The 27,978-nt window shown below is 48.7% G+C and overlaps 1 protein-coding gene across 2 annotated transcripts; it reads left to right on the forward strand.

The window, feature by feature from the left end:
• Window positions 1–27,043, forward strand: CHST13 (carbohydrate sulfotransferase 13). 2 transcript variants are annotated; one of them, XM_053218834.1, is made up of 4 exons: window positions 139–271; window positions 4,616–4,789; window positions 20,007–20,086; window positions 25,526–27,043. In XM_053218834.1, the coding sequence occupies exons 3-4, from the start codon at window positions 20,066–20,068 to the stop codon at window positions 26,369–26,371; spliced, it is 867 nt and encodes a 288-aa protein (XP_053074809.1). In that variant the 5' UTR covers window positions 139–271; window positions 4,616–4,789; window positions 20,007–20,065; the 3' UTR covers window positions 26,372–27,043. The 2 variants fall into 2 exon arrangements, with proteins under 2 accessions (XP_026905594.1, XP_053074809.1); XM_027049793.2 differs by lacking the exon at window positions 4,616–4,789 and having other exon boundaries at window positions 1–271.
• The last annotated feature ends 935 nt before the right edge of the window (window positions 27,044–27,978 follow it).

A 27,978-nucleotide genomic window follows, 5' to 3' on the forward strand; every position in this document is an offset into this window, starting at 1 on the left:
TACCCCCCACACCCGCGAGCAGAGCGCTCGCACCCCCGCGCCGTGCCTTGGTACGCGCCGCCGGGCGGGGCGGGGCGGGTCCCGGGGCGGGTCCCGGGCCGGGCGCTGCCGCCCCCGCCGGACCAGGGGGACCGCAGCCCCGCGCGCCCCGCAGCCCCGTGCGCCCCGCACAGCATGGGGAGGCGCTGCTGGCGGCGGCGCGCTCTGGCGGCCGCGTGTCTGGGTGCCGCGCTCTTACTTCTGGGCGCCGCGCCCCGCGCCCTGCGCCCGGGTGAGTGCCCACCGGGCCCCTCCACGGGGGGCACCTGCTGTCCCCTCCCGCGCTGGGGGGTAGGGGTGGGTGGGCCCAGGGAGGCTCTAGGCGTCCCCGCCCAAGCCCCGGCTCCCTGAAAGGGTCTTGCCGCCCTTGGGAGTTGGTCTCCCAACGCCCGCGAGGGGTGATCGTTCGGGGCTCGCAGCCCGGGGCCCCGGGTCGGTTGTGGGTGGCAGAGGGCATCGGGCCCACCCAGGAAGGCAGCCTCGTTTACGTCGCCGGCACCCCTTGGCGCCCGGAGGCCCCTTGACCGAAGCGGTGCAGCGTGGGTTGGGGAAGCCTGACGCTGCCCGGTCCTTCAGGTGGTCCCCCTCAGCCGCAGGCGCTGCTGCCTGGAGCGCCCCGCTCCGCCCCGAAGTTCACACCCAGGAGGACCTGGGGCTCCTTTGCACGCCCTGCACGGTCTGGTTGGGGAAACTGAGGCAGCAAGTCAGGACCCTGCAGTGCGTGGTAGCTGCCCTGGGCCAGGCTTGTGCGTAGTCTTAACTCACTTCATCTCCTCCCCATTTCACAAAGGGGGAAACTAAGGCAGAGAGATTGAGGGGCAGGTGTGGGTGACTTGCCTGCTGGCTAGCCGCCTGCCTGGGGCTTGAGATGCCCAGTCAGCAGCCTGTTCCCACCTCGGGCTCTCTTTGCCTTTCCCTGGTGTGAGTGTGTTGGGGGGCTTTGGGGGCTCAGGGGGTAGGTCTCCCCTGGGCTCTGTGACAATCCTTGGAGTGTCACCTTTGGAGCCTCACGGACAGGGTCTCAGGGAGTAAGTGACCACGCCCCAGGGTGGACAGGGACTGTGGGCAGTGAGGGTGGCCCAAGAGATCGAGCTGAGGAGTCTGTGTTTTGGGGGGCACTCACCCACCTGGCTGGGTCTAGGTTAGTGGATAAGGGTCATTCCACAGTCTTACCTGCTGGATGACCTATTCCCACCCCCTCAGGTCCTCAGTACTCCCATCTTTCAAATGGAGTGCTCAGGTTCTTCCTTATGGGTCTTTCGGGGAAGTGAAATTAAATGAGATAGTGGAAGAATTCAGTCCTGAGTCTCTTCATCATGCCGGCTGTCATGATTTAGGGGTGACACTGTGCTCCCTTCATCTTGGGGGGCGGGGCTTCCTTCTCCTGCTTTCCCTCCAACCTCCATGACTGCCTCTGGGCTGGAGGCCAGGGTTTGTCTGGGGTCCAGGTGAGCAGGGCTTAGGGAGGACTCCCTAGTGTGTTCACCAGAGTTCTACCCAGTCACCCTGCCGATCACACTGTTCCCTGCATGCCTGGACCCAGCCTCCCAGACCTGGACACCTCTCCAAGCTCACGGGAGGGAGCTGTGGTCAGTCTTGTCAGTCTTTCCATCACCACCCCGTTCCATGAGCAGGTGGGCTATCTGGGAGTGGTGCTCCTGGTTCAGGGTGCTCCTGATTCATGGCAGGTGCTCCTACTCCTATGTCTTAGCAGAGCAGAGTGACCCTAGCAGTGTGGGCTGTGGTCCTAGGGTCTGTGGCCATGACAGTCTTTGTCTACCCAGTCATTCATAGACAAATGTTTACTCAGGACCTGGACTCCCAGGGCTCAGCCGCTGGCGTGGGGTGTGAGAGAGACAGAAGGCTAGAGCATTTGGGCCCCGGTGTGTGGGGTGTGTGTCTGGGGGTATCTATAGAGGAGTAGGCACGTTGGGGTAGGCATATTTATGTCTCTGTGTCTCCCCTGCCTGGACACTTCTCTCCTGCCGCCTCCTCTACCCAGGTTTGAGAGAGAAGAAATGAGCCCAGGTACTGGTTACCTTCTGCGTTTTCTTCCTTTTGACTCTCTTCCGCAAAATCCGGGAGAGCAGGAGCTAGAGAGGGTGACGCGTGGTCCCTCTCCTAGTTTTTGCCCATGCTGTGTCCCCGCCTGAGATTCTCTGCTGCGTGAATACCCTTGGCCACGACCTTCTCACCCACCACGCTGGCCTCACCCTACCCAGTCTGACAGACCCTACTTGACGCCTGCTTCCACTGCCCCGAGACTGGGATGGGCCTCTTCTCCGGGCTCCCATAGTGCAGCCCCGCCTGCCTCCCAGAGGCCCTCTTGCTCCTGCTAGGTGCTCAGACCTTTCCCCATAGTCTGTCTTCACTCATCATAGCTTTGAGGGTGACCCTGGACAAAAGAGGGTTAATCAGACCAACCTACCCAACCTACTCTGCTGGCTCTTTTTCCTCCTGAGCCATCAGCTAAAGCCCCTGACCTCAGAAGCCAGTGAGGAGGGTGTGCTAATGTTGGATCTGCAGGCACCTGGCAGAGCCGGAGAGGAGACAGCTGGGTGGAAAGGCCTTCTCCTGCCAACCGTCCAGCTAGAGGCAGATCCTGCTGTCTGGGGACTCTGAAAGTGGCCTCATAGGGCCTCCAGCAGCTCTGAGGTTGTTCCCGAAGCTGTGCTCTGAGTTGGAAGGGGGTGAAGGGTGTGGTGGGCCTCTGGGCTAAGAAGAGGGCTCCAGAGCACAGGAGGAACTTTAGCATCTTCCTCCAGGCACGCACACAGGTCTGGCACTGTCCCCTCCTTCTCCAGAGTAGTTGGGCAGGGGACACCTAAAGGACTGCCACTAGAGGCCTGGGACCCCTAATGTGCATTTCCTAGTGGGGAAGTCTGGAGTAGCCCACCGTGGCATCCCTGAGTCCCCAGGACGTCATCAGTGCTGACCTAGTGCTCAAGGTCCTGGGGATGAGGAAGATGCTGGGGCAAGGTGGGACAGTTGCCCAGGATACTGCTGCCCTTGACACCCCAGCCTCACCCCAGGGTCCCAGTGGCGCTTCCACTGTCACCCCTCATCCCTTTCTGCCTTTTGCTTCCTCTGTGTCCAAACCTGGGCTTGAAGGCTGTCCTTTTGTGCAACCCTGTTGACCATGGATTTGCTGGGCACGTGCTCATGCGAGGTGCCTTTCTAGGGCTGGGAACAAAACTTACTAATATACCTGCCCTTGCAGACCTTACATTTTTAATATTAAAAATCCAGGGGCGCCTGGGTGGCTCAGTCGGTTAACCATCTGACTTCATCTAACCATCAGCTCAAGTCATGATCTCACGTTTGTGGGTTCAAGCTCCGTGTCAGGCTCTGTGCTGATAGCTCGGAGCCTGGAGCCTGCTTCACGTTCTGTGTCTCCCTCTCTCTCTGTGCCTCCCCCACTCACACTCTTTCTCAAAAATACATAAAACATTAAAAAAATTTTTAAACATCCAAATTGCTGGTCTGCATCCTCTGCCCCCAGAGACACACTGAGGGAGAGTCTCAATTTAAATCCACCTGCTGCTTCACAGGGGCCTCATTGGGCAGTGCCGGATTCCACCCTCACCTCCCTCCCTCCTCAGTCCTTTCCTAGGTTTGCAGGGTTGAGCATCTTTCCTGGAGTTGGAAGTCTCCGTCCACTTTCAGGGGACCTGGGGTTGGGGGCAGGGAAGGGAGAGTGTGGAAGAAGGTTGGATGGAGGGGATTCCCAGGGGAGGCCACCTGTCCCTTCCAGGCTGGATTGCTGTCTTCCTTTCCTCCAGGCCACCTCCCTTCTCCTGGGGTCCAATGCTTCCTGTCTGAGATCTGGGATGATGTGTGCTAACAGAGATCTTCTCCCCCACTGTCCTTCTTGGAGGGTTTCCAGGTGGGGAAGGGCCCAGGGCTTCTCTCCCTTTCCCTCTCTGTCCCCTTCCTTCTCTGGCACCACAGCACCTGGGGACTCAGGCCACAGAGACAACTGTTCAGAGCGCAGGGGTCTATGATGGTCGGGGCACCTCTCAGGCAGCGTAGTGGCCCTGGAGGCAGCCATTGCTTTTAATGAAAAACCAGTATTTTGGTCCTATGCAGAATAAATGCAGAAATGCCCAATGACTCCTGGGGAGCCAGGGTGCCAGGGTTGAGGTGGGTCTATGACATGGGCCTGGCCTTGGATCTGAACAGGGCCTCTCAGCTCAGAAGCCAGGGACCTTCGCAGGGGCAGCTAGAGCCAGGAGCAGACAGCTTGCCCCCTGGATGCCCTGTGTCCACTGCCTCCCACTGAGCCCCCTGCAGGACCCCGTCCCATAGGCTCTCCCTCATCGTCCTTGCACAGTGGGGTCCCAGTGCCCAACTCTGCATGCTCTGACTCCTTCCCCAGTCCTGGCCCTGGGCCGTCACAGGTCACAGTGTCTCAGTGAGGACATCTCAACTCAGGCCCACTTAAGCCAGATGAGGCTGCCTTCAGGCATGAGTGGATCCAGGGGTGGAACCCTTGTCTCCAACTCTAGGTTTGGCTTTTCTCTGCTTCACTTTTAGCTGCCTCAGTCCAAAAGAAGGGCTCTTGACTGATTTCTAGGCAGAGTCCCAAGGATGTGTCTCATTGGCCTGAATTGGATCCCGTGGTGTCCACCTCTGAGGGACAGTTGCTGTGGCAGAAAGGGATGGAATGCTCCGATTGGCTAGGCCTGGTCACCTGCCTATCCCAGCAGCTACTGGAGGAGGGAGCCTATCAGAACCACGTGGACGGAGTGTAAGCAGGTTTGCTTCTGGAGGGACACCCAGCAGGCTAGCAAAAGGAGTGGGAGTGGCTGCTGGCAGCCAAATCCATAGATGCTCCCACACTGCGGTCCATTCTCAGGTACTGTCAGTGTTCCCAGGGCTCAGAGGCACCATCCGGGCCTCCAGAAAGTACCATGAGAAAAGGTTAACTGGCAAGATGGATGGCTCACTAGAGTATGGATTGGTAATTGCATTTTGCAGAGAAGGAGACTAAGATCAGGAGAAGGAAAGTGACTTGCTCACCCAACTAGGAAGTGTGAGGGCCAGGATTTAATCCTAGTCTAAAGCCCTAACCCTTATGCTTTCTACACTATAGGCTGGGGTATTTGGGTTGGGCTTTGCAGGCTACATAGGACTTCACCAGGTGGGAAAATGAGGAGAGGGAATTTGGGGCAGAGGGAATGGCACAGACAAAAGAATGGAGGAGTGAAAAGGCCTGCTGTGCTAAGGGATGTGCTGTGGGCAGAGCTCAGGGTTCATGAGATGAGGTGGTAGAGTGGAAGCCAGAAGTATACTCTAAGTTGGGGCCCAGTCATGGGTGGCCTTGAATGGCAGGCTAAGAGTTGGGGCACTCTCCTTATGGCCATGAGGGGCTATCAGTCTTTAAATAAATTATTCATTGGCACTAGGTGAGTTACAGGGGTAACAAGAAAACAAGACAGTCCCTTTTTACAGAGTCAACTTTCTGGAAAGGCAGCCAGACATCAACCCGTACACAAACCCCATTGTTTCAGCGGTAATAAATGCCACGCATAAATTAAAAGGAGAGACCTGGGAAAGGTCCTGACGTGGAGTGCTGCTCTTTGGAGAGACCCTCTTTCTAGAGGGGACATCCGAGTTGAAATCTGAACAAGAAGGGTTACTCTAAAGAATAGGGGTTCCTGGAGGAGCATCCCAGCCAGAAAGAACAGTTAGTGCAAAGGCTCTGAGGTGGGAACGCCCCTAATGTGTTCACTGATTGGCAGAAGGACCAGTGTGGCTGGAGCTGGGCGGGGGCGGGGGGGGGGGTGGTGGGGAGAGGAGAGAGGTGGACCAGGAGGGTTCTGGGAAGAAGCAGGAATTTGTTGTTAGCCAGTGGGAAGCCATGAAGGTTTTAAGATCACCAAGGTGGAGGGAAGAGAAATAGCCTCCTATTTCTGAGTCTCCTGAGTGAGGAGATTTCTGTGGCTGTCCTGGACGGAGGAGGCAAAGGGGCAGGGGGGTGGGATAGGGGCAGTTCTTAACCATCCTGGAGGCAGAGGTGATGAGAATATACCCAAGAATGAGCTGGCCAGATGAGGGGTTCCATTCCAGGTGGAGTTCAGCAAATAGAGTTTGAGTTTTAAGTACAAGTAGAGAGATCTCTAGTTCTCTTCAGGGAAAAAAAAAAAAAGTGGGATTGTTTTTTATTTGTGAAGGGGTTGTCAACGTGTTCCTCCCTGAGCCTGATTGCCGGAGGGAATGTCCCTGACCCTGGGGCATGCAGGTCACCCTGGAAGTCCCAGGTCACCTGGGGGACTGAATGGGCTGGGGTAACCTGCCCTCCACCCTCCCCCAGCAAGGTCCCGGGGGCCTGTCAGCGCTGGTTGGGCCTGGCTGCCCCTGCCTGTCTGATCTTGCAACACTGTGCCCAGCTAGAACTTATTAACCAGAAACCATGTGTCGTAATCTTCACTCACTGGACTGGGAATCACCAAACAGTGTTTCTCTCCCAAATGGTGAAGTTTCAAATGGCCCACAGAATGCCTTGCGCCCCCCACCCCCGCACCCTGCCCAGCTGCAAGGGGGCAGCCAAAGCCTTTCCTTAGGGGTGGGTGTGCCAGGGACCATCTCACCGGTTTCTGCCTGCAGTTTCCCTGTGTGGCAGTTCACCCACCTGCCCGCAGTTCTGGTGAGCTTGGGCGGGGCTGTGTGCTGGGCAGGATGGGTGCCCAAGAGATGTGCCCTCAGAGGCATACGTGCACTATGGCCCGGGGTCAAATCCTTTTTCTGGCCTTTGCTTGCTGTGAGGCCTCAGTCCTGTTTCTTTCCCTCTCTGAGCCTCAGTTTCCCCATCTGTCAAATGCAGATAAGAATGGTTTCTACCTGATACCAGTGTCAATGTGTGCCGAGCTCAGTGCCAGGCGCTGGCCGACCCTAGGGCTATGCCCCAGGTGCTTCTTCCCTGGTTCCCGTGACCCTGCCCAAACCCTGCCTCCTTTGCCGACTGCCATGCCCTCCTGGGGGCTTCCTGCCTTCATGCAGCGGCCACCGCAGGGTGTTGGGCTGTCTTTGCACCGACCTACTGGATCAGGACTGTGGTCTGCTCTTGAGGCCAGGGCTGCATGGTTTTCAGGGCCAGGATCCCTTTGGGCACAGTCTCCCAGACTGTGGTCAGCTCACACCGCATCGCTTCCTCCCTTTCAGCCCCAGCTGGTTTGCTTTGAGCAATTTCAAAACTCCAGCTGTTTTACTGCTGTGATCTGTTTCTCCTTCTCCCAGCCTCTGTCCCTGTCATTGTGTGTAGCTCTATCTCTTTCTCTGTGTCTTTGGCACCCCGTCGTCCCTCCCACCTCCCTTCCACCACCCTCCCCCGCCTCCCCATACAATCTTCTGCTATTTTTGTCTCCTTTTTCAAAACAGAACCCCTTGGTGGTTTTGCCTGTGACTGCCCTGGGCTGGCCCAGGCCCCTCCCTGGCTGTGAGACTGGGCCTGCCGCCTGGCTCTCCCTGGCTTGTCTGTTCCGTGGTGCCCTTGGCAGGGAGCCTGGGACCTGAAGCCTAGTGGAGGGGCTGCACATTGGAGGACACAGGCCAAGAGAGGCTTGGGGAAACCAGAGTAGAGGTTGGGGGATGCCTCACTGTGGCCCTGTTTGGGCCACCCTGCCCTCAGAGCCAAGCCCCCAGCTTTCCAGAGTTGGGGGCCAGATCGAGGGATCTTCAAGGCAATCCCCTTCTGGCCCTCCTAGTCCTATCTGTCCTCCTCCCTGGCCAGCCTGCCCATCCCACTGGACTATAAGTTCTTCTGATCTGTGTGGTGGGAAGAGGTGGGGCTGGGCGGAGGTGGCCCAGCCCTGTAATCACTGGCCACAGTTACTCTATAAATAGGACCTCACTCTGGTGCCTGCTCCCTGTGACCCTCCACCCACTGGCCCCTGAGGTCTGGTATAGGACGCACTTTCCTGCAGGCTGTGGCCTGAGCAGGAAATGAGAGGCCCCATGCAAGGGTTGGTGTTTTTGAAGGCTGGGTGCCTCCAAGTTGTGGGGCCTTGGGGTAGAAATGGACCTAGGTTTGCTTCACAGTCCCTGGGGGCACCTCCTACCCACCCCCCCCACCCCCCCCCGCCGCCGTGGGTACCAGCCCTTCCTCAAACCCAGCTGTGGCCCTCAGAGGAGCTCATCACTGGGTGACCTCGGGCTACAGGTAACACATCTGCAGATTGGTGAGAAGGGTCCCCTGCCTCCCCGGGTTGTGAGTGGTGCTGTGCTAATGTGACATAGCATCTCCTGGTGGCTGCTGCTATACTTAGGCCAACCTGCCAGCCCCAAGCCTGGGGCCTCCCTACGCAGCCAACATGGCTGCCCCCTGGTCAGCTCATTTTCTGATGACAGTGGTGTTCCTGGGACACGTCCAGCTGCTGGGAGACAGAAGTTCCAGTCCTAGGGCCATTGGTGAATCACAGGACACAATTAGGCCCTCCCCTCACCTTGGCTATAGAAGAGCCCAGACCTTGTTCCAAGGACACTGGAGTGGGGAAGGAGCCTGAGGCTGCCAGAGGCCCCTGGACAGTGGGCTTCTGGTGCACACAGAAGGTTCTGGAGGCCAAGGCAAGGTCAGTCTGTCATTTATGCATTCATTCAGCCAGCCTCCACCAGGCTTTGCTGTAGTACAGGGGTTCTCCAGGTGTGCTCCTGGGCCAGCAGCATCAGCATGACCTGGGGGGCTGTTACACATGTGGATTCCTGGGTCCCCCTCCAGACCGCCCAGACTAGAACAAGTGTTTTCTGTGTTTTCGTTGGCCCCCACGCATGCTAAAGTTTGACAACCACTACTCATGGTCAGTTTGCCAACAGATAATCAAATTTTCAGTTAATCAAATTTTTCAAGTTTATTTGTTCATCAAAAACATGTCTTAAATCTTTTCAGTGAATGTGTTCTTCTTGGCAGCATTTTTTCGATTCTTCATTTTATTGAAAGCCAAGGGTCATGGAAACGTCCGTTCTTCTTATGGATATATTCTTTTCTCTTATGACCCTGAATTCTTGAAGGTATTCTTGTTACGAACATGCAATGTTCTTGTGAGTTCAAGAATATCTTATGATAGCCATCCAATATATTTACATTTGTAAGCTAGATTTGCATAAAATGGTCTTGCATATATCCTTTTTGGTGATCAGTAATTTTATTTTCATTGAGCTTTAATTCTCACTCCATAAAATCACTTTTTCAAAGGACACAGTGGTTTCTTAGCGTATTTAACAGTTGTGCGGTATGTCCATTCTATAATTCCAGAATATTAGCAGTAGCAGTGACTCCCCTCTTTCCCAGTGATTTCCCCCACCACCCCAACCCCTAGCACCCACTCATCTATGTGCCAAGTTGAAGCCAGCGTCAGTACTCTTTCCTTTGTATGGATGAATAATATTCTTTTGTATGGATGGACCACAGTGTTCATCCATTCATCAGTTAATGGAACCTGAGGTTTTGGTTATTAAAAATAATGCCATGGGAACATTTGTGTGTAAGTTTTTGTGTGAACATTGTTTTCAGTTCTCCTGGGCATGTACCTAGGAGTGGAATTGCTAGGTCATAGGGTAATTCAATGCTTAACGCTTAACTTGCTTTCGCTCACCTTTTGTTATTGTGGTAAAATACACATGACATAAATTTTACTGTCTTAATAGTTTGTAGGTGTACCGTTCAGTGATATCAATGCATTCATAGTGTCGTGTGACCATCATTCCAGACCTCTTTTCATCTTGTAACACTGAAAGTCTGCACCTATTACATACTCCACATTCTCCCCTCCGCCACCCCGGCAACCGTCATCTGCTTTTCGCTCGATGATTTTTACTACTCTAGGTACTAAGTGGAATCCTTCATGATTTGTCCTTTTGTGACTGGCTTCTTTCACTCAGCATAATCTCCCCAGGGCTCATCCAAGTTGTAGCCTGTGTCAGAGTTTCCTTTCTTTTCAAGGCTGAATAATATTCGTTGTGTGAATAGACCCCATTTTGATTATCTGTTCATCTCTTGATGGACACTTGGGTTGCTTCCATGTTTTAGCTTTTGTGAATAATGCTGCTAAAAACATGGGTGTGCAAATACCTCTTAGACACCCTGATTTTTCAACTCTTTTGAGTATGTACACAGAAGTGGAATTGCTGTGTTCTGTTAATTCCATTTTTGATTTTTTGTGGAGCCTCCATGCTGTTTTCATAGCAGCTGCCCCATGTTACATCCCCACCAACAGTGCACAGGGTTCTAATTTCTCCACATTGACAACACTTGTTTTTTTTTTTCTCTCTCTCTTTTTGATAGTAGCCATAATAATGGGTGTGAGGTGGTATATCATTATTGTTTTGATTTGCATTTCCCTAATGATGAGTGATGTTGAGCATCTGTTCATATGCTCATTGGTCACTTGTACATCTTCTTTGGAGAAATGTCTATTCAAGTCCTTTGCCCATTATTGAGTTGAATTTTTTGTTGTTCAGTTTTAGGAGTACTCTATATATCCCCTATCAGATACATAATTTACAAAAGTTTTCTCCCATTCTGTGTTATCTCCCATAATGCACAGAATTTAAAATTTTTCAAGTCCAATTTATCTATTTTTTCTTTTGTTACCTGTGCCTTTGGTTATATCCGAGAAACCACTGCCGGGGTGCCTGGGTGGCTCAGTCGGTTGAGCGGCTGACTTCGGCTCGGGTCATGATCTCGCGGACCGTGAGTTCGAGCCCTGCATCGGGCCCTGTGCTAACAGCTCGGAGCCTGGAGCCTGTTTCAGATTCTGTGTCTCCCTCTCTCTGACCCTCCCCCGTTCATGCTCTGTCTCTCTCTGTCTCAAAAATAAATAAAAACATTAAAAAAAATTAAAAAAAAAAAAAAAAAGAAACCACTGCCAAATCCAAGGTCATGAAGCTTTTGTCTTATGTTTTCTTCTAAGAGTATTATTGTTTAGGTCTTACATTTAGGCCTTTAATCTATTTTGAGTTAGATTTTCTATATAATGTGAGGTAAGGGTCCAGCTTCATTCTTTTTCATGTGAACATCCAGTTTTCCCAATGCCATTTGTTGAAAGGAGTGTCCTTTCCCCCTTTGAATGGTCTTGGCACCCTTATCAAAAAGCATTTGACCATATATGTAAGAGTTTATTTCTGGACACATCTCTTCTCTTCTCTTCTCTTCTCTTCTCTTCTCTTCTCTTCTTTATATGTCTGTCCTTCCACCAGCACCCACTGTTTTGTTACTATAGCTTTGTAGTTAGTTTTGAAATGAGGAAGTGTGAATCTTCCAGTTTTGGTCTTTTTCAAGATATTTTTTTTGATATTTGGGGTCCTATTGAATTTTGGGATGGGTTTTTCTATTTGTGCAAAAAACGTCATTGGAATTTTGACAGGGACTGCATTGAATCTACAGATCATTTGGGGCAGTATTGACATTTTAACAATACTAAGTTTTCCAATCCATGAACATGGGATGTGTTTCCATTTCTTTGTGTCTTCTTTAATTTATTTCAGCAGTGTTATGTAATTTTCATTGTACAAGTCTTTTACTTCCTTGGCTAAGTTAATTCCTAAGTATTTTCTTCTTTTTTAGACTATTACAAATGGAATTTTTTTTTGTACTTTCCTTTTCATATTTTTTATTGTGTATGGAAATGCAATGATTTTTGTGTGTTGACTTTGTATCCTGCTACTTTGGTGAACTCATTTATCAGTTCTAGCAATTTTTGTGTGTGGAATCTTTAGGGTTTTCTGCATATAAGATCATATCATCTGCAAACAGAAACAATTTTATTACTTCCTTCCAGTTTGGATGTCTTTTATTTCTTTTTCTTGTCTAATTGCTTTGACTAGAACTTCCAATATTGTGTTGAATGGAAGTGGCCAAAATGGGCATCCTTGCTTTGTTCCTGATTAGAGGAAAAACTTTTAGTTTTTCACTATTGAGTCTGATGTTTGCCATGGGTTTTTCATATATGGTTTATATTGTGCTGTGGTACTTTCCTTCTGTTCTTTGTTTGTTTGTTTGTTTGTTTGTTTTGAGTGTTTTCTTTTTTATCATAAAAGTATGCTGAATTGTGTCAAATGGTTTTTCTGCATCAATTGAGATGATTGTGTGGTTTTTTTTTCCCTCCTTCATTCTCTTAATATGGTGTAGTACAGTGATTGATGTTTATATGTTGAACTATCCTTGCATTCTGGGACTAAAGCTCACTTGGTGATGATATATAACCTTTCATTTGTGTTTAACTTGTATTTCTAGTATTTTGTGGAGGCTTTTTGCATCAATGTTAATAAGAGATACTGTTTTCATTTCTTTTTTTTTATTTAAAAAAATTTTTTTTTAATGTTTATTTATTTTTGAGACAGGGAGAGACAGCATGAACGGGGGAGGGTCAGAGAGAGAGGAAGACACAGAATGAGAAACAGGTTCCAGGCTCTGAGCTGTCAGCACAGAGCCCGATGCGGGGCTCGAACTCACGGACTGTGAGATCATGACCCGAGCCAAAGTCGGATGCTTAACCGACTGAGCCACCCAGGTGCCCCTGTTTTCATTTCTTGTAGTGCCTTTGTCTGGCTCCCTTCCCCCCTCCCTCCCCCCCCCCCCCCCGCCCAGAGTTATTAGTGGCCATACAAATTGAATTAGGAAGTGTTCCCTCCTCTATAATTTTTGCAAAAGTTTGAGAAGGATTTGCATTAGTTCTTCTATAAATGTTTGATAAACTTCACCAGTGAAGCCATCAGGTCCATGGCTTTGATTTGTCAGGAAAATTTTTATTACTGATTCAGTCTCCTTACTAGTTATAGATGTATTCAGATTTTCTACTACTTCATGAATTCATCTTAGTACATTTTGTACTTAGTACATTTTAGAAATTTGTCTATTTCATCTAGGTTATCCAATTGTTTTGGCATACAATTGTTCATAGTGGTCTCTTATAGTTCTTTTTACTTCTGTAGGGTCAGTAGTAATGTCCCACTTTCATTTATGATTTTAGTAAGCTGAATCTTGTTTTTCTTGGTCCATCTAGCTAAAGGGTAGTCAGTTTGTGGATCTTTCCAAAAAACCAAATTTTGGTTTTATTGACTTTCTCTATTTTTCTATTCTCTATTTCATTTGTCTCTGCTCTAATCTTTATTATTTCCTTCTTTCTGCCAGCTTTGGGTTTATTTTTTCTTCTTTTTATAGTTCCTTAAGTTACGAACTTAGGTTGCTGATCTGAGATATTTCTTGTTTGTTTGCTTGTTCATTCATTCATTCATTCGTTTGTTTATTTTTAATTTATTTTAGAGAGAGAGGAAGGGCAGAGGGGGAGAGAGCATTTTAAGCAGGCTTCATGCTCAGTGTGAAACTAAAGTGGGGCTTGGTCCCACAACCCTGGCATCATGACCTGAGCTGAAATCAAGAATTGGACCCTCAAACGACTGAGCCACCCAGGCACCCCTGTTATTTTTTTTTTTTGATGTAAGAATTTATAGCTCTAAATTTCCCCTAAGCACTTTCATTGCATCCCATAAGTTTTCATTTTTGTTTCCAAGTATTTTCTTTTTATTTTTTAAGTTTATTCATTTTTGAGAAACAGAGAGAGACAGAACATGAGTGGGGGAGGGGCAGAGAGAGAGGGAGATACAGAATCTGAAGCAGGCTCCAGGCTCTGAGCTGTCAGCACAGAGCCCACTGTGGGGCTCGAACCCATGAACTGTAAGATCATGACCTGAGCCAAAGTCGGACGCTCAACTGACTGAGCCACCCAGGTGCCCTTGACTCCAAGTATTTTCTAATTTCCCTTGTGATTTCTTCTTTGATCCACTGGTTGTTTAGAAGTGTGTTCTTTGATTACTACAGATTTGTGAATTTTCCAGTTTTCCTTCTGTTATTGATTTCTGACTTCATCCTGCTGTGGTCAGAGAATATACTCTGTATGATATAATGTCTTTTATTTTTTTAACTTTTTTTTTTAACATTTATTCATTTTTGAGAGATGGAAAGATAGAGCATGAGTGGGGGAGGGGCAGAGAGAAAGGGAGACACAGAACCCGAAGCAGGCTCCAGGCTCTGAGCTGTCAGCACAGAGCCCGATGCGGGGCTCAAACTCACGGACCGTGAGATCATGACCTGAGCTGAAGTTGGACACCCAACTGGCTGAGCCACCCAGGCGCCCCTTTTAAGATCTATCCTGACTTATTTTGTGGCCCAACATATAGACTATCCTGGAAAACATTCCACATGTGTTAGAGAAGAATGTGTGTGCTATTGTTGTTGGATAGAGTGTTTTGTATGTGTCTATTAGATCTAATTGGTTTATTCTGATGTGTAAGTCCTTTGTTTCCCTCCTCATCTTCTATCTCATTGCTTAATTCATTACTGAGTGGTATACTGAAATCTCCAACTATTATTGTAGAGCTGTCTATTTCTCCTTCCTATTCTGCCAATTCTTGTTTCATTTACTCTGATAGCCTGCCATTAGGTAAGTAAATGTTCATAATTGTTCTAGCTTCTTGCTGTATTAAAACTTTTATTCATATATAAAGTACTTGTCTCTTATAAATTTCTTTGATTCAGAGTCTATTTTGTCTGATATTAATATAGCCACCTTTGCTCTATTTTGGTTACTATTTGCTTGGAGTTTTTTTCCTTCCAGTTTGTATCACTGGATCTCAAATGAGTCTCTTGTAGAACACAGATAGAGTTGGGTCAGGTATTTTTATCCATTCTGCCCATGTCTGTATTTTGGTGAGTTTAATCCATTGACATTTAAAGTAATTACTGATAAGGAGGAACATCTGTCATTTTGCTATTTGTCCTCTCTATGCCTTATATATTTTTTTATCCCTCATTTCCTGTATTACTGTCTCCTTTTGTGTTTAGTCTGTTTACCTTTTTGTAAATTCCTTTCTGACTTCCTTTGTGGCTACCATGGGGATTACATTTAATCCTAAAATTATATGTTGTATTTTGGATTTATACAACTTTAACCTTGCTAAGTACAGAAATTTTGCTCTTTTACAGCTCTGTCCCCATCCCTTTCAGTTGTTATTATATAATTACATCATTATACACTATATGCCCACACACATAAACTAGTAATTCTTTTAAATGCATTATTCTCTTAAATTACATAGAAAACAAAAATTTGGAGTTAATAATACTGGCTTTTAGACTGATAATTGTTTTTCTTTTTTTGGCTTTAGATATAGTCTCTTTTAAATCATATAGAAAACAAAAAGTACAGTTACAAACTATTGTTACAATAATATTATCTTTTATAATTGCCTGTGTTTCTACCATTATTGATATTTACTTCTCCATACAACTTCGAGTTACTGTCTAGTTTCCTTTCATTTCATCTTGCAGGACTCCCCTGAGCATTTCTGGCGGGACAGATCACGAACTCCCTCAGCTTTTGTGTATCTGTGAATGTCTTAAGCTCTCCCTCACTTTTGAAGGAGAGTTTTTCCAGATATAGGTTTGTTGATTGACAGTGCTTTTTTTTTCTTTTGAGCACTTTGAATCTATCATCTCATTGTCTTCTGGCCTCCAAACTTTCTGATGAGAAATCTACTCATAATCTTATTGAGGCTCCCTTGTATGAGTGATGAGTTGTCTCTCTCTTGCTGCTTTCAAGATTGTCTGTCTTTTGACAGTTTGATTTGCGAGTCTCTTTGAATTCATCTTACTTGGAGTTCGTGATGTTTTTGGATGTTTATATTCTTGTCTTTCATGAAATTTGAGAAGTTTTCAGCCATTATGTCTTCAGATATTCTTTCTGTCACTGTCTTTCTCTTCGCCTTCTGGGACTCCCACAGGAGTATGTTGATTTTGATGTTGTCCCACAGGTCCCTTAGGTTCTGTTTATTCTTCTTTAATCTTTTTTCTTTCTGTTCCTTATACTCAGTAATTTCCATTGTCCTGTCTTCAAGTTCACTGATTCTTTTTTCTGCCTACTTAAAATCTGTCTTTTAATACCGCCAGTGAATTTTTCATTTCAGTTATTGTACATTTTAGCTCTAGAATTTCTTCTTAGTTTTTTTTAACATCTTTACTGATATTCCATTTTTTTCATAGATCATTTTCTTGATTTTCTGCACATCTTCCTTTAGTTCTTTAAGCATCTTCAAGACAGTTGTCTTATAGTCTTTGTCTCATATATCTGCCATCAGATTTTTTTCAGGGTGTTTCTGTTGATTTATTTTCTTCATCTGAATGGACCATACTTTCCTCTTTCTTTGTATGACTTCTAATTTTTCTGTTGTTGTTGAACACTGGACATTTGAATCTAATAATGTAGTAACTGTGGAAATCAGATTCTCTTACTCGGTGATTGCTATTTTTAGCTTGTTTTTGTTTTTCTGATTGTTGTAGGCTGTCTGTGCTGAGGTTCAGCCCACGTTATAAATTTAAGGTCTTCTTAGGTCTTTTTCTGAGCCTCTCCCTGGGCATTCACAGTCAGTTTCTAATTTTCCCCATTTTTGCCATTGCTTTGAATGTTTTAGTGTTTAATACCTGGCTCCCCAAAAAGGGGAAAAGAGAAAAATGGAAGGTGGAGAAAAGGGAACCAGCCTTTTAAGTCCCTCGGAAGTCACTTTATGTGGAGGGAGAGGGTCTTGGAACAATGTGGGGAAGCACACCTGATCAAAGCATGGATCTCTGATATTTGGAGAATGGCATCCTTTTTGCCCACCCCGCTTCCTGCATGCTGTATGTAAGCTACTCCAGGAACACATGCACAGCTGTCTGCCATGTGGCTGTCTGCCATGTGCTACGAGCTGTAATCGGGGAATACTGCCACCTTAATGACATTAAATCTCCCAATCCACAAACATGGGATATTTTTCCATTCATTCAGGTCTTCAATTTCTTCCAGTGATGTCTTAGTTTTCAGCGATGAGTTCTGCACTTATTTTGTTAAATTTAATCCTTAATATTTTTCTTTTTATGCTATTGTAAATGGAGATGTTTTTGTAATTTCAATTTTGGGTTATTCATTGCTAGTATTTAGAAATACAATTTACTATTGTATATTGGTCTTTTATTCTACAATCTTGCTGAACTAATTTATTAGCTCACGTAGTTTGTGGATTACACAAATACACACACACACATTCTCTATATATTCGTGTTATCTATGAATACACATAATTCTACTTTTTCCTGTCCAATCTGGATGCCTTTTTTCTTTCTTTTTCTTGCCCAATACCCTGGCTAGAACTTCTAGTACATTGTTGAATAGAAATAGTGAAGGTGGGCATCCTTTGTTTTGTTCCTGATCTTAGAGGTAAAGCATCCAATTTTCACTATTAAATATGTTAGCTATGGCTTCTAGATGGCTTTTATCCGCTTGAAGAGGTTCCCTTCAATTTCTAGTTTATTTAGTGTTTTTATTATGAAAGGGTATTGGATATTGTGCAACACTTTTTCTGCTTGTACTGATGATGATTGTGTGGGTTTTTTTTCTTTATTCTATTAATATGGTGTATTACCATGATTGATTTTTTTTTATGTTGTACCACCTTTGCACTCCTGAGATAAGCCTTACTTGGTCATATATAAACCTTTTTATATGTTGATGGATTCAGTTTGATGTGTTGTTTTGTTTTGTTTTGTTTGTGAGGATTTTGCATCTACGTTCATTAGAGATATTGCTCTGTAGCTTTCTTTTGATGTCTCTGTCTGGTTTTGGTATCGGGGTAATACTGGGCTCATATATGAGTTGGGAGGTATTTTCCCTCCCCCATTGTTTTGTTTTTTGGGAGTTTTTTTGAGGGGCATAAATAGTTTAGAAGATACTGGTGTTAATTCTTCTTTAAATATTTGATAAGATTCAGGAGTAAGTTATCTGATTCTGGGCTTCTCTTTGTGGGAATTTCTTTCCATTACTATTTCAATGTATTGTTATATGTCATTGAGATTTTCTGTTTCTTTTGAGTGAGGAATTTGCATCTTTTTAGGACTATTTCCATTTCATGTAGGTTATCTAATTTGCTTTTGTATAATCGTTCATACCTTTCTCATTTCTGTAAGATTCAGTACTAATAGCTTTTCTTTCATTCCTGTTTTTACTAATTTGAGACTTCATTCTTTCCCCCACTCCAGAGATACCTTTATTTAAAAAACAAAACAAAACAGCATTTAACCATGTGCACATGTGCTAGGGTCACTGTGATGGTACCAGCCTTTCATTTTTATTTATTTTTATTTTTATTATATTTATTTACTTTTTAAATTTATTTTTAATTTTTTTAATGTTTATTTTACTTTTGAGAGAGAGAGAGAGACAGAGTGTGAGTGGGGGAGGGGCAGAGAGCAAAGGAGATGTAGAATCGGAAGCAGGCTCCAGGCTCTGAGCTGTCAGCACAGAGCCCAACTTGAGGCTCGAATCCACAGACCGTGAGATCATGACCTGAGCCGAAATCAGACGCTTAACTTAACTTAAATGAGCACCCAGTGCTCATTTTTTAATTTATATCGAAGTTAGTTAGCCTATAGTGCAACAATGATTTCAGGAGTAGATTCCACTGATTCATCCCCTATGTATAACACCCAGTGCCCATCTCAACAAGTGTCTTCCTTAATACCCCTTACCCATTTAGCCCATCCCCCCTCCCACCACCCCTCCAGCAACCCTCAGTTTGTTCTCCGTAATTAAGAGTCTCTTATGTTATGTCCCCCTCCCTGCTTTTATATCATTTTTGCTTCCCTTCCCTTATGTTCATCTGTTTTGTATCTTAAGGTCCTCGTATGAGTGAAGTCCTATGATATTTGTCTTTCTCTGGCTAGTTTCACTTAGCATAATACCCTCTAGTTTCATCCATGTAGTTGCAAATGGCAAGATTTCACTCTTTTTGATTGCCGAGTAATACTCCATTGTGTGTGTGTGTGTGTGTGTGTGTGTGTGTGTGTGTGTGTGTATCTTCTTTATTCATTCATCTGTCGATGGACATACTTTGGCTATTGTCGATAGTGCTGCTATAGACATTGGGGTGCATGTGCCCCTTTGAAACAGCACACCTGTATCCCTTGGATAAATACGTAGTCGTGCAATTGCTGGGTTGTGGGGTAGTTTATTAATTTTTTGAGGAAACTCCATACTGTTTTCCAGAATGGCTGCCCCAGAGACGTCATTCTTTTCTTCTTGGTCAGTTTAGCTAAAGTTTTGCCGATTTTGGTGATCTTTTTTGAAGACTGCATATACTTTATTCATTTATTAACAAGTATAATCATATTTAATCATATTTAAGAAAAATATGATCAAGAAGCATAAGATCATAAACCTATGCTTACCTATGTCAACTATATACTAAGAATATATTCATATTAATTGAATATGTAGGAAGATATTCCTTAAGACACATTTAAAGTAAAAGAATAAATTTGGTAAGCAGAGTTTGTGGTAGTTTTAAGATTGAAGAGTGCAGTACTGAGACAGATAGACAGTATCCCTGCCCACTGTCTTCCAGGCTGGGAGACCGTGAAACCTGCATTTACCAGGAAGTGGCATACACACTGGCCAGGGAAGTTCAGGCTCCTGTAGGAGCCCACGGCAGTCATGTGACCTGGCGGGCTGTCATTGGAGAAGCTGAGTTTGGCTGTGCCACCTCTCCTGCTACCCAGCCCTTTCTGGCTGCCTGGACAGCAGCTAGCTTGGTGATTCCCTTCGGGCTCCGTGGTCATGGGGCTGGCGGGGGTGGGGCATGAGATGAAGGCAGATGGAGACAGTGGGTGGTCAGGCCTTCACCAGAGGGCTGGATAACACCTTTCCTCTCATCCCTGCCTGCCTGGCATCCTCCAACTCTGAAGTGCAGGACATGGGGCAGGAGTGATACCAAGTACTCTGCCCTGGTGGGTCAGGAGACCTATCAGTGCCCCACACTCCACCAAGCCCCCTGGAGGCAGGTGAGACACAACAGGGAAACTGATTCCCAGAGGTAGATCAGATGTGTCCGAGCCCCCCGAGAGCCACAGCCAGTCCATTTGATGCCTCTTTCCTTGTGCCCCACAGCATTTGAAAACAGCCTGGGCTCTGGCTGGCTCAGTGGGAAGAGGAGGAGTCCCCTGCAGATGCTGTATGACATGGACCAGGTAGGTGGACAGACACCCACCCAGTGATGCCTCCCTCTACCTCCAGCCCCGGGAACCTGAAAGCCCACGTGTAGACCTGCTGTCATGGGACTGGAGCCCGCAGGAGGGCATGATGAAGCTTCCTCAGTAGTCAAGGCTCTGTGCAGAGAGGAGAATGCCTGTGACAAGGGCAAATCTTGGGGCAAGCTGGGAGATCCGCCCACCCACCCTCCACCATTGACCCAACAACAGACTGAGGCCACACTGTGCCAGACACTCTTTTCTGCATTGTGGGTATAAAAGACTGAAGCAGACCCTTAGGAGGTCTAATGGGGAGATGGTAATTAAGTGAACCCCCAGATTTTAGTACCCGCTGTGGTAGGGAAACAGGCAGTAGCCCCTGCCCTGGCAGTGTTCTCAGGCACACAGACCAGGAGGCTTGCTGGCCCGTGCACTCCACTTCTGCTCTGGGCCTGCCGGGAGCCCCCACAAACCCCAGCCCCCCTCCCCGCCATGGTTATACCCCACTGAGAGCCACAGGCCCCTGGCTCACACACACCCCAGCACGTACAAGGAGAGGCACCCATTCAGACAGCATGTGTGGACCACCTACTGTGTGCAGTCTGTGCTCGGGATGCTGCTGATCCAGTGGCAAGCAGGTCAGCTGGGTCCCTGACCTGGTGCAGCTGACATTCCCATGGGGGGAAGACATTATCCCATTGCCACCTGCATTAACCTGTGACTCGTTTGCATCAGGGCAGCCCTAGGTGCAATAAGAGATCGACCAGGAGGGTTCTCGTTTAGATTGGGGGCTGTGGGGGGGAGGGGAGCCTCTCTGAGAAAAGGACATCGGAGCTGAGAACTGCTGAAAAAATGTTGAGAAACAAACAGTAGGGGGCCGAGTGCCTAGAGGTGAGGGGGCAACGGAAGGGGGGGTGTGAGGTGAGCCAGGAGTAGGCAGCAGCTTGGTGGTGCCTGGCAGGTGGGGCAAGGGTAAGAGGGAGCCATAGAGGGTTTTAAGCTGGGAAGAATGATCAGACAGGTTGGGTAGAGAGCTGTTCACTGAATCCCTAAGTGCTGAGCCAAAGGGGCCTGTGGAGCTTATCTGACCTTGGGTTGCAGGTGTAGAGGCCTTGGTTCAGAGAGGGTGACTGGCTTGCTCTGGACCACACAGCAAGCTGAGGGCAGGCCAAGCTCTCTGTAGGATCCTGGGCCCCGCTAGTTCCACAGGCCCCTGAGGGTCAGATGGAGTTGGCTCAGCCCCCTAATGGCCTGAGGTCGCACTGACTGTTGGGTGTAAGGCCCTGGGAGCTTAGCACCTTGCAGCTGAGAAATAAAAGTAATAAAAATAATCCGGCCAGTGAGTGCTAACTGTGTACCAGACACTTCAGTTCTGTGAACATATTTAGTCCTCATGGCAACCCTACAAGGTAGGGCTGTAGGGCTGTTGTTTTCCGTTTAAAGATGAGGAAACTGAGGCAAAGGGAGGCCAAGGACACAGAGAAGGTGAAGAGCTCATAAGGACTAGAGCCACGCTAAGGATCCAGCCAGCTGAGTCCAATCAGGCCGGGAGAGATGAGAGTTGTAGCTGCAGGACTTGGTCCTGGACCAGCAGGCGTAGTGGCAGCTTCTGAGTCCTAAGTGGCCTGAGTTGAGAGTTCCAGCTTCCGTACTCGAGAGCTGTAGGCAACTCATTTCTTCTGAGCCTCAGTTTCCTCACTTGTATGGAGATAACATTGCCTGTCTTGGTATTTACGGAGCTCCAAGCGACAGAAAAGCTGACTTTAAGCCATTAGGACAGTCGGTGTTTACTTCCCAAGATGCTCAGAGACCAGCCAGCCCTCTGGAACAGCATCAACATGTTGCGCATCATCGTCTGGATGTTGATTATCTGTTTCATGTCTTGTCATCTCCTGACTGCAATCTGACTGCCAGGGCTCCAGACCTCTCCTCCTAGGACAGTAGCCCCGAGCAGAAAGAGAGGGGGGCAGGCAAAGGTTTTTTTCTTCAAGGGCCCTCTCTTTTTGTGCTGAAGTCTTTCCTGGGACTCATCTAGCAGACTTTCCTGTAATCTCCTTGGTCAAATCCAAGCTACGTGTGCACCGCTGGCCCCAGAGCTTTCGTGAAGTTGTGTGAGATTGCTGTGACTGGTTCTTCCCCAAGGCTAGGCACACGACCTACCACAATTGAGGTCTGCTGGCAGGGAAGGTGGCCCAACAGGTGGGGGGGTGGCCAGTATTCCGTGCCATAGGAAATATGTTGGGTTGTCTGGAAGCTAAAAAAGCAGACCTTGGCTGTGGGGCACCTGGATGCAGCCTCTCCTGGCACTCGTGTGCAGCCAGGCTTCTGAGGGCAACCCTGTGAGTCTGCCTTAGAGGGTAGGGGATCCTCCCAGGCCCCCCAGAGCCGTGGCTGAACTTCGCAGCCACCCTTCAGTGCGATTTTGAAAAGGTGACATAAGCACATGATAGGGCATTCAACCTCCCAAAAAGGTACATACAGTGAAGAGTACCTCTCCTTCCCACCCTGTTCCTGCTGACCCCTGGAGGTGACCAGTTAGTTTCCTGTGTGTCCTCCCAGGCACGTTCTGGGTATGTGTGTAGTGTCCAGTGCTCAGTCATGTGCTCAGGTCACTTTGCCAAAATCACACCTGCAGGGCATATATGTCCTTTCTCTCTGCTTTATGTTTGAATTGTGAAAAATTCAAACATATACAGAAGTACAAAGTACATTAAACCCCCATGTTCCCATCACCCAGTTTGAACAGTCATCAACTCTTATCCAGTCCTATTTCATCCAGACCCTTCTCCCCTCCATTCCTACCTGGGATTATTTGGAAGCAAATCACAGCCTTGTTTATTCCGGGACAATGTCAATATATATCTAAAAGAGAGGCTCCCCACAACCTATCCTTTTCTGAAACATTTATTTCCTTCCCCAACCCTTTTTATTTTTTTTTTTATTTAAAAAAAATTTTTTTTTAACGTTCATTTATTTTTGAGACAGAGAGAGACAGAGCATGAACGGGGGAGGGTCAGAGAGAGAGGGAGACACAGAATCTGAAACAGGCTCCAGGCTCTGAGCAGTCAGCACAGAGCCTGATGTGGGGCTCGAACTCACATACCACGAGATCGTGACCTGAGCCGAAGTCGGACGCTTAACCGACTGAGCCACCCAGGCGCCCCCTCAACCCTTTTTAAACCCAAAGTGTGGGGTGTTGACTCTTGTTCTGTATTTCAGCTTTTTCACTTAAAGTATCGTGGATTTATTATTTTTTTTAATGTTCATTTTTGAGAGAGAGACAGAGACAAAGTGCAAGCGGGGGAGGTGCAGAGAGAGGGAGACACAGATACAGATACAGTGTAGAGTATCTGTAGGCTCCAGGCTCTGAGCTGTTGGCACAGAGCCCGATGTAGGGCTTGAACTCATGGACCATGAGATCATGACCTGAGCTGAAGTCGGACATTCAACCGACTGAGCCACCCAGGTGCCCCAGTATCTTGGATTTCTGCAGGATGCTTTTAAAGGCACCAGAAGCACAACTGAGCATACACGCACGCGTGCGCACACACACACACACACACACTTCCCTGCCCCCTCCCCCCAGCGTCAGATACTCTCATGAAGGCACGGGGTACAGTGTGCCCCCATTTCAGAGGCTGCTTTGTCCCCTTGCAATGGAAGCACTCAGAAGGCTCTTTTCTTAACTGAGATATAACTCAAATACCATAAAACTCACTTTTAAAGTGTACAATTCAATGGGTTTTAGTGTATTTACAAGGCTGCATAGCTGTTGCCACTCTAATTGCAGAACGCTTTTGTGACTACAGAAAAGAAACCCAGCACCAGTTAGCAGTCACTCCCCCTTGTCCCCTCCCACCGGCCCCTGACAACTAGCAATATGCTTTCTGTCTCTGTGGATCTATTCTGGACATTTCTTATAAATGGAATCTATCCGACAACATATGGCCTTTTGTGCCTGGCTTCCTTCACTTAACATGGGCAATCTTTTCAAGTTTCATCCATGTTTTAGGGTGTATCAGAATTTCCTTTGGGGGCGCCTGGGTGGCTCAGTCTGTTGAGCACCCGACTCTTCATTTTGGCTCAGGTCGTGATCTCATGGTTTGTGAGTTTGAGCCCCATGTACTATCAGCATGGAGACTGCTTGGGATTCTCTCTCTCCCTCTCTACCTCTCCCCCATGCTCGCTCTCACTGTCTCTCTCTCTCAAAATAAACACTGAAAAAAAGAATTTCCTTTCTTTTATTGGCTGAATAATATTCTATTGTATGGATATGCTACATACTATTTATCCATTCTTTGTTGATGGACATTTGGGTTGTTTCCACCTTTTGGCTATTATGAATAACATTACTGTCAACATTATTTACAAGTTTTGGTGTGACATATGTTTGTAGTTATCTTGGTATATACCTAGATGTGGAGGGCTGGATCATATGTTTATTTATTATTTTTTGAGAAGCTGCCAAGCTTTCCACAACAGCTATATCATTTTACACCCTCAGCAGCAATGAATGAAGGTTCCATTTTCCCACATCATCAACAATGTTTGTTGTTGTCTTTTTTTTATTATGTCTTGAAGGTTTTTAAGACAATTCTGAGGAATTAAAAACACTCTCCTAGAAACTCCTGAACCAGGAAGAGGACGGGTGGGAGGGGGGTTGAAGGGTTAGTCTTGGAAGTAGAGAACCTGTTTAGTGCAGAAGGGACTTGAGGAAAGGAGGAGGGATGGGTGGGAGGTGGTGGCTTGGGTCTTAGCATGGCCGAGGCAGGCTAGGAGGGGCTGGCCTGGGTGTCCTAATACTACCTAATTAATAGAGTCGTAAAGTGCACAGAAGACTTTCTGGCACACAGTGGGTGCTAGATAAATGCTCGATGTTAATATCTCACAGAGGAGAGACAGGCTTCAGAGAGGGCAAGCTTCCTGCCCAGGCACTGAAATTAGAGATGGTTGGTGGTAATAAAAAGAAATCAAGACCCGCAGGAACATACAGAAGTAGCTAATTTTATCATTGAACAAAAAATATCTCGGTAGCCTGCAAGTGGCTGCATTTTTCAACTCTTTATATGGATTTAAAGTATACCGTTCGTATACACTATCCTTTCAGTAAAAAGGGAGCGGATATTCAATCCGCGCCCACCCTTACCACTCTGATGATATAACTTCTTTATCAGGCTTACTCTGATGTGGTCATATTCATTCTGAGGCCTTCCTCGGTCCTGAGTGCCCAACACTTGTTTTGTCACATCCTTCCACGTGCCTCAGCGAGGTTAGAACTATTTCCCTCCAAGTTCAGGTCCAGGACAGATCCCTGGGTCCCAAATCACAGAGCGATCAGTGGCAGTTGCTGGGGTTTCAGTCCCCCATTCCTTCGCCGCGGCCGGGTGGGCGCAGGGCCCGCAGCGCTGACCCGTCCGTCCCCCCACCTGTCGCCCGCAGGGCCCACGCTCGGCCATGGCCGAGGTGCACCGGCAGCGGCGCGACCTGCTGCGGCGCGCCTGCAGCCGCCACACACGGCGGCAGCGCCTGCTGGGGCCCGAGGACCTGCGGCACGTGCTGGTGGACGACGCGCACGGCCTGCTCTACTGCTACGTGCCCAAGGTGGCCTGCACCAACTGGAAGCGCGTGCTGCTGGCGCTGAGCGGCCGCGGCCGCGGCGACCCGCGCGCCATCCCCGCGCACGAGGCGCACGCGCCGGGCCGCCTGCCCTCGCTGGCCGACTTCAGCCCGTCCGAGATCAACCGGCGCCTGCGCGCCTACTTGGCCTTCCTCTTCGTGCGCGAGCCCTTCGAGCGCCTGGCGTCGGCCTACCGCAACAAGCTGGCGCGGCCCTACAGCGCCGCCTTCCAGCGGCGCTACGGCACACGCATCGTGCGGCGCCTGCGGCCGCGCGCGCACCCGGACGCGCTGGCCCGCGGCCACGACGTGCGCTTCGCCGAGTTCCTGGCCTACCTGCTGGACCCGCGCACGCGCCGCGAGGAGCCCTTCAACGAGCACTGGGAGCGCGCGCACGCGCTCTGCCACCCGTGCCGCCTGCGCTACGACGTGGTGGGCAAGTTCGAGACGCTGGCCGAGGACGCGGCCTTCGTGCTCGACCTGGTGGGCGCGCCGGGCCTGCGCTTCCCCGCGCCGCCGCCCCGGGCCAAGGCGGCCGCCGCGCGCGACCTCGCCGAGCGCCTCTTCCGGGACATCAGCCCCTTCTACCAGCGGCGTCTCTACGACCTCTACAGGATGGATTTCCTGCTCTTCAACTACTCTGCTCCCTCCTACCTGCGGCTGCACTAGGCCGCGGAGTCCCGGCGGACCCTGGCATGTGGATGCCCCGGGGTCTCGGTGGACCAGAGAGTGTGCATTTCTGGTGGTCCCCACCCCCACCGTCCCCTGCACCTCCATGCTGGTGCCACCCGCCCGGGACTCCACTCTAAGCACCACTGCCCCCGCGATTCCCTGCTTGGCCAGCACGCCTGGCCAGGTTTAGGTGCAGTCCACCTTGTGTGACTGCCTGTCACTTGACGCTTGCTTCCTCTGCTCCAGCTGGACAGCCTTTCTCCAGACCCCTGGATGGGAGAGCACTGAATAACTAGTCTGTTTTCGTTTGAGGCCATTTTGGGGGGTCGGCTGTGCCCCCAAACCTGTCTGTGGTGCAACAGAGCAGAAATGATGGTTTGGTGTGACCTCTTCACCTCACCTGCTTTGGTGGTCACATCCCTGTCCCTCGTTGGGCTCAGGCTAGAGCCATCCGTGCCAGTGGGCATGGCTCTGGAGCCCATCCTGAGTTGCCTTCCACTCTGCCTGTCACAGGGCAGCACTGTGTCTGGCCCCACCTTTGACCTCAGTCTGGCCAGATACCAAGTCTTCCGTGTGTGCTCACAGAGCTCAGAATGGTGCCCGGTTTTATAGGACCTTGGTGAGCTGGGGAGCTCATGTTTTTGAAATAAACGTTTTGTTATTTTCTGACGTTTGGAGTTTCTCTGCTTCACTTTGCCATTTGCTCCGCTGCATGGGGCTGTCCGATCTTGGGGATCTCAACAAACCTCTGAGCCTCAGTTTTCCTTTGCTGCTAAATGGCACAAAAATGCCAGGTGGTCAGGAAGATCAGGCGAGAGAGAGACGGAGAGCCTGGGTTACCTTCACAGCAGCGCACCGGTGTGAAGGGCTATATGGGCAGCGGGGTAAGGAGTCTGTGCACTGTGAATGGGGCGTGCTAAATTCTGCCCGGAGGGGCAACTGGGAGAACTTGGGGGGGAAGTCTAACCTTTCGATCTGCTTAGGCTGAAGATCAAAGCTGAAACCAGCTCAGTGTGTGTGTGTGTGTGTGTGTGTGTGTGTGTGTGTATTTGCAGCGTGTGTCAGGCCACTTGGCAATGAGTATCCACCCTTCTGGCTTTGGGAAGACAGCCAGCTGTGGGAGTGCTCCCTTAGGAAGAACTGAAAGTCCCCTTAGTGACTGGTTGAATATATGGTGTCCTTTTTCAGTTTCCCTGGATGATAAAGTAAAATGCCAGTACTTTGGGAAGAACAGGGCAGGGTACGCTTGAGGTTTGAGAAACAGACAGCAGAACACAGCTGAGGTAGGACAGCTTGGCAGGGATGAGGCCAAACTTCTCTGGTGGTGCCCCCACACCCTGCAGTGAGGGCCTGTGAGCCTGGTCACAAGGCCAGGCTGGCCGGGACGGCAACTCAGTCACATTCACGCCTCGGGCTTTGTTGATGTTGTTCCCTGTGTCTGCAGTGGATGCTCTTCCCTCCAGGCCTGTCCTAGGGTTCCCTCTTCTCAGGAGCCTGCTGAGGCCTTCACGGCCACTGTGTCCTGGGCCCTGCCAGTGGGGCTCAGTGGCAGCCAGCCCTGTGAACTTGGGGAGGGGCCGCCTCTGGGCTCCCTGTGAAGTCTC

Source organism: Acinonyx jubatus, chromosome A2, assembly GCF_027475565.1.
Source record: "Acinonyx jubatus isolate Ajub_Pintada_27869175 chromosome A2, VMU_Ajub_asm_v1.0, whole genome shotgun sequence".
NCBI classification, from domain to species: domain Eukaryota; kingdom Metazoa; phylum Chordata; class Mammalia; order Carnivora; family Felidae; genus Acinonyx; species Acinonyx jubatus.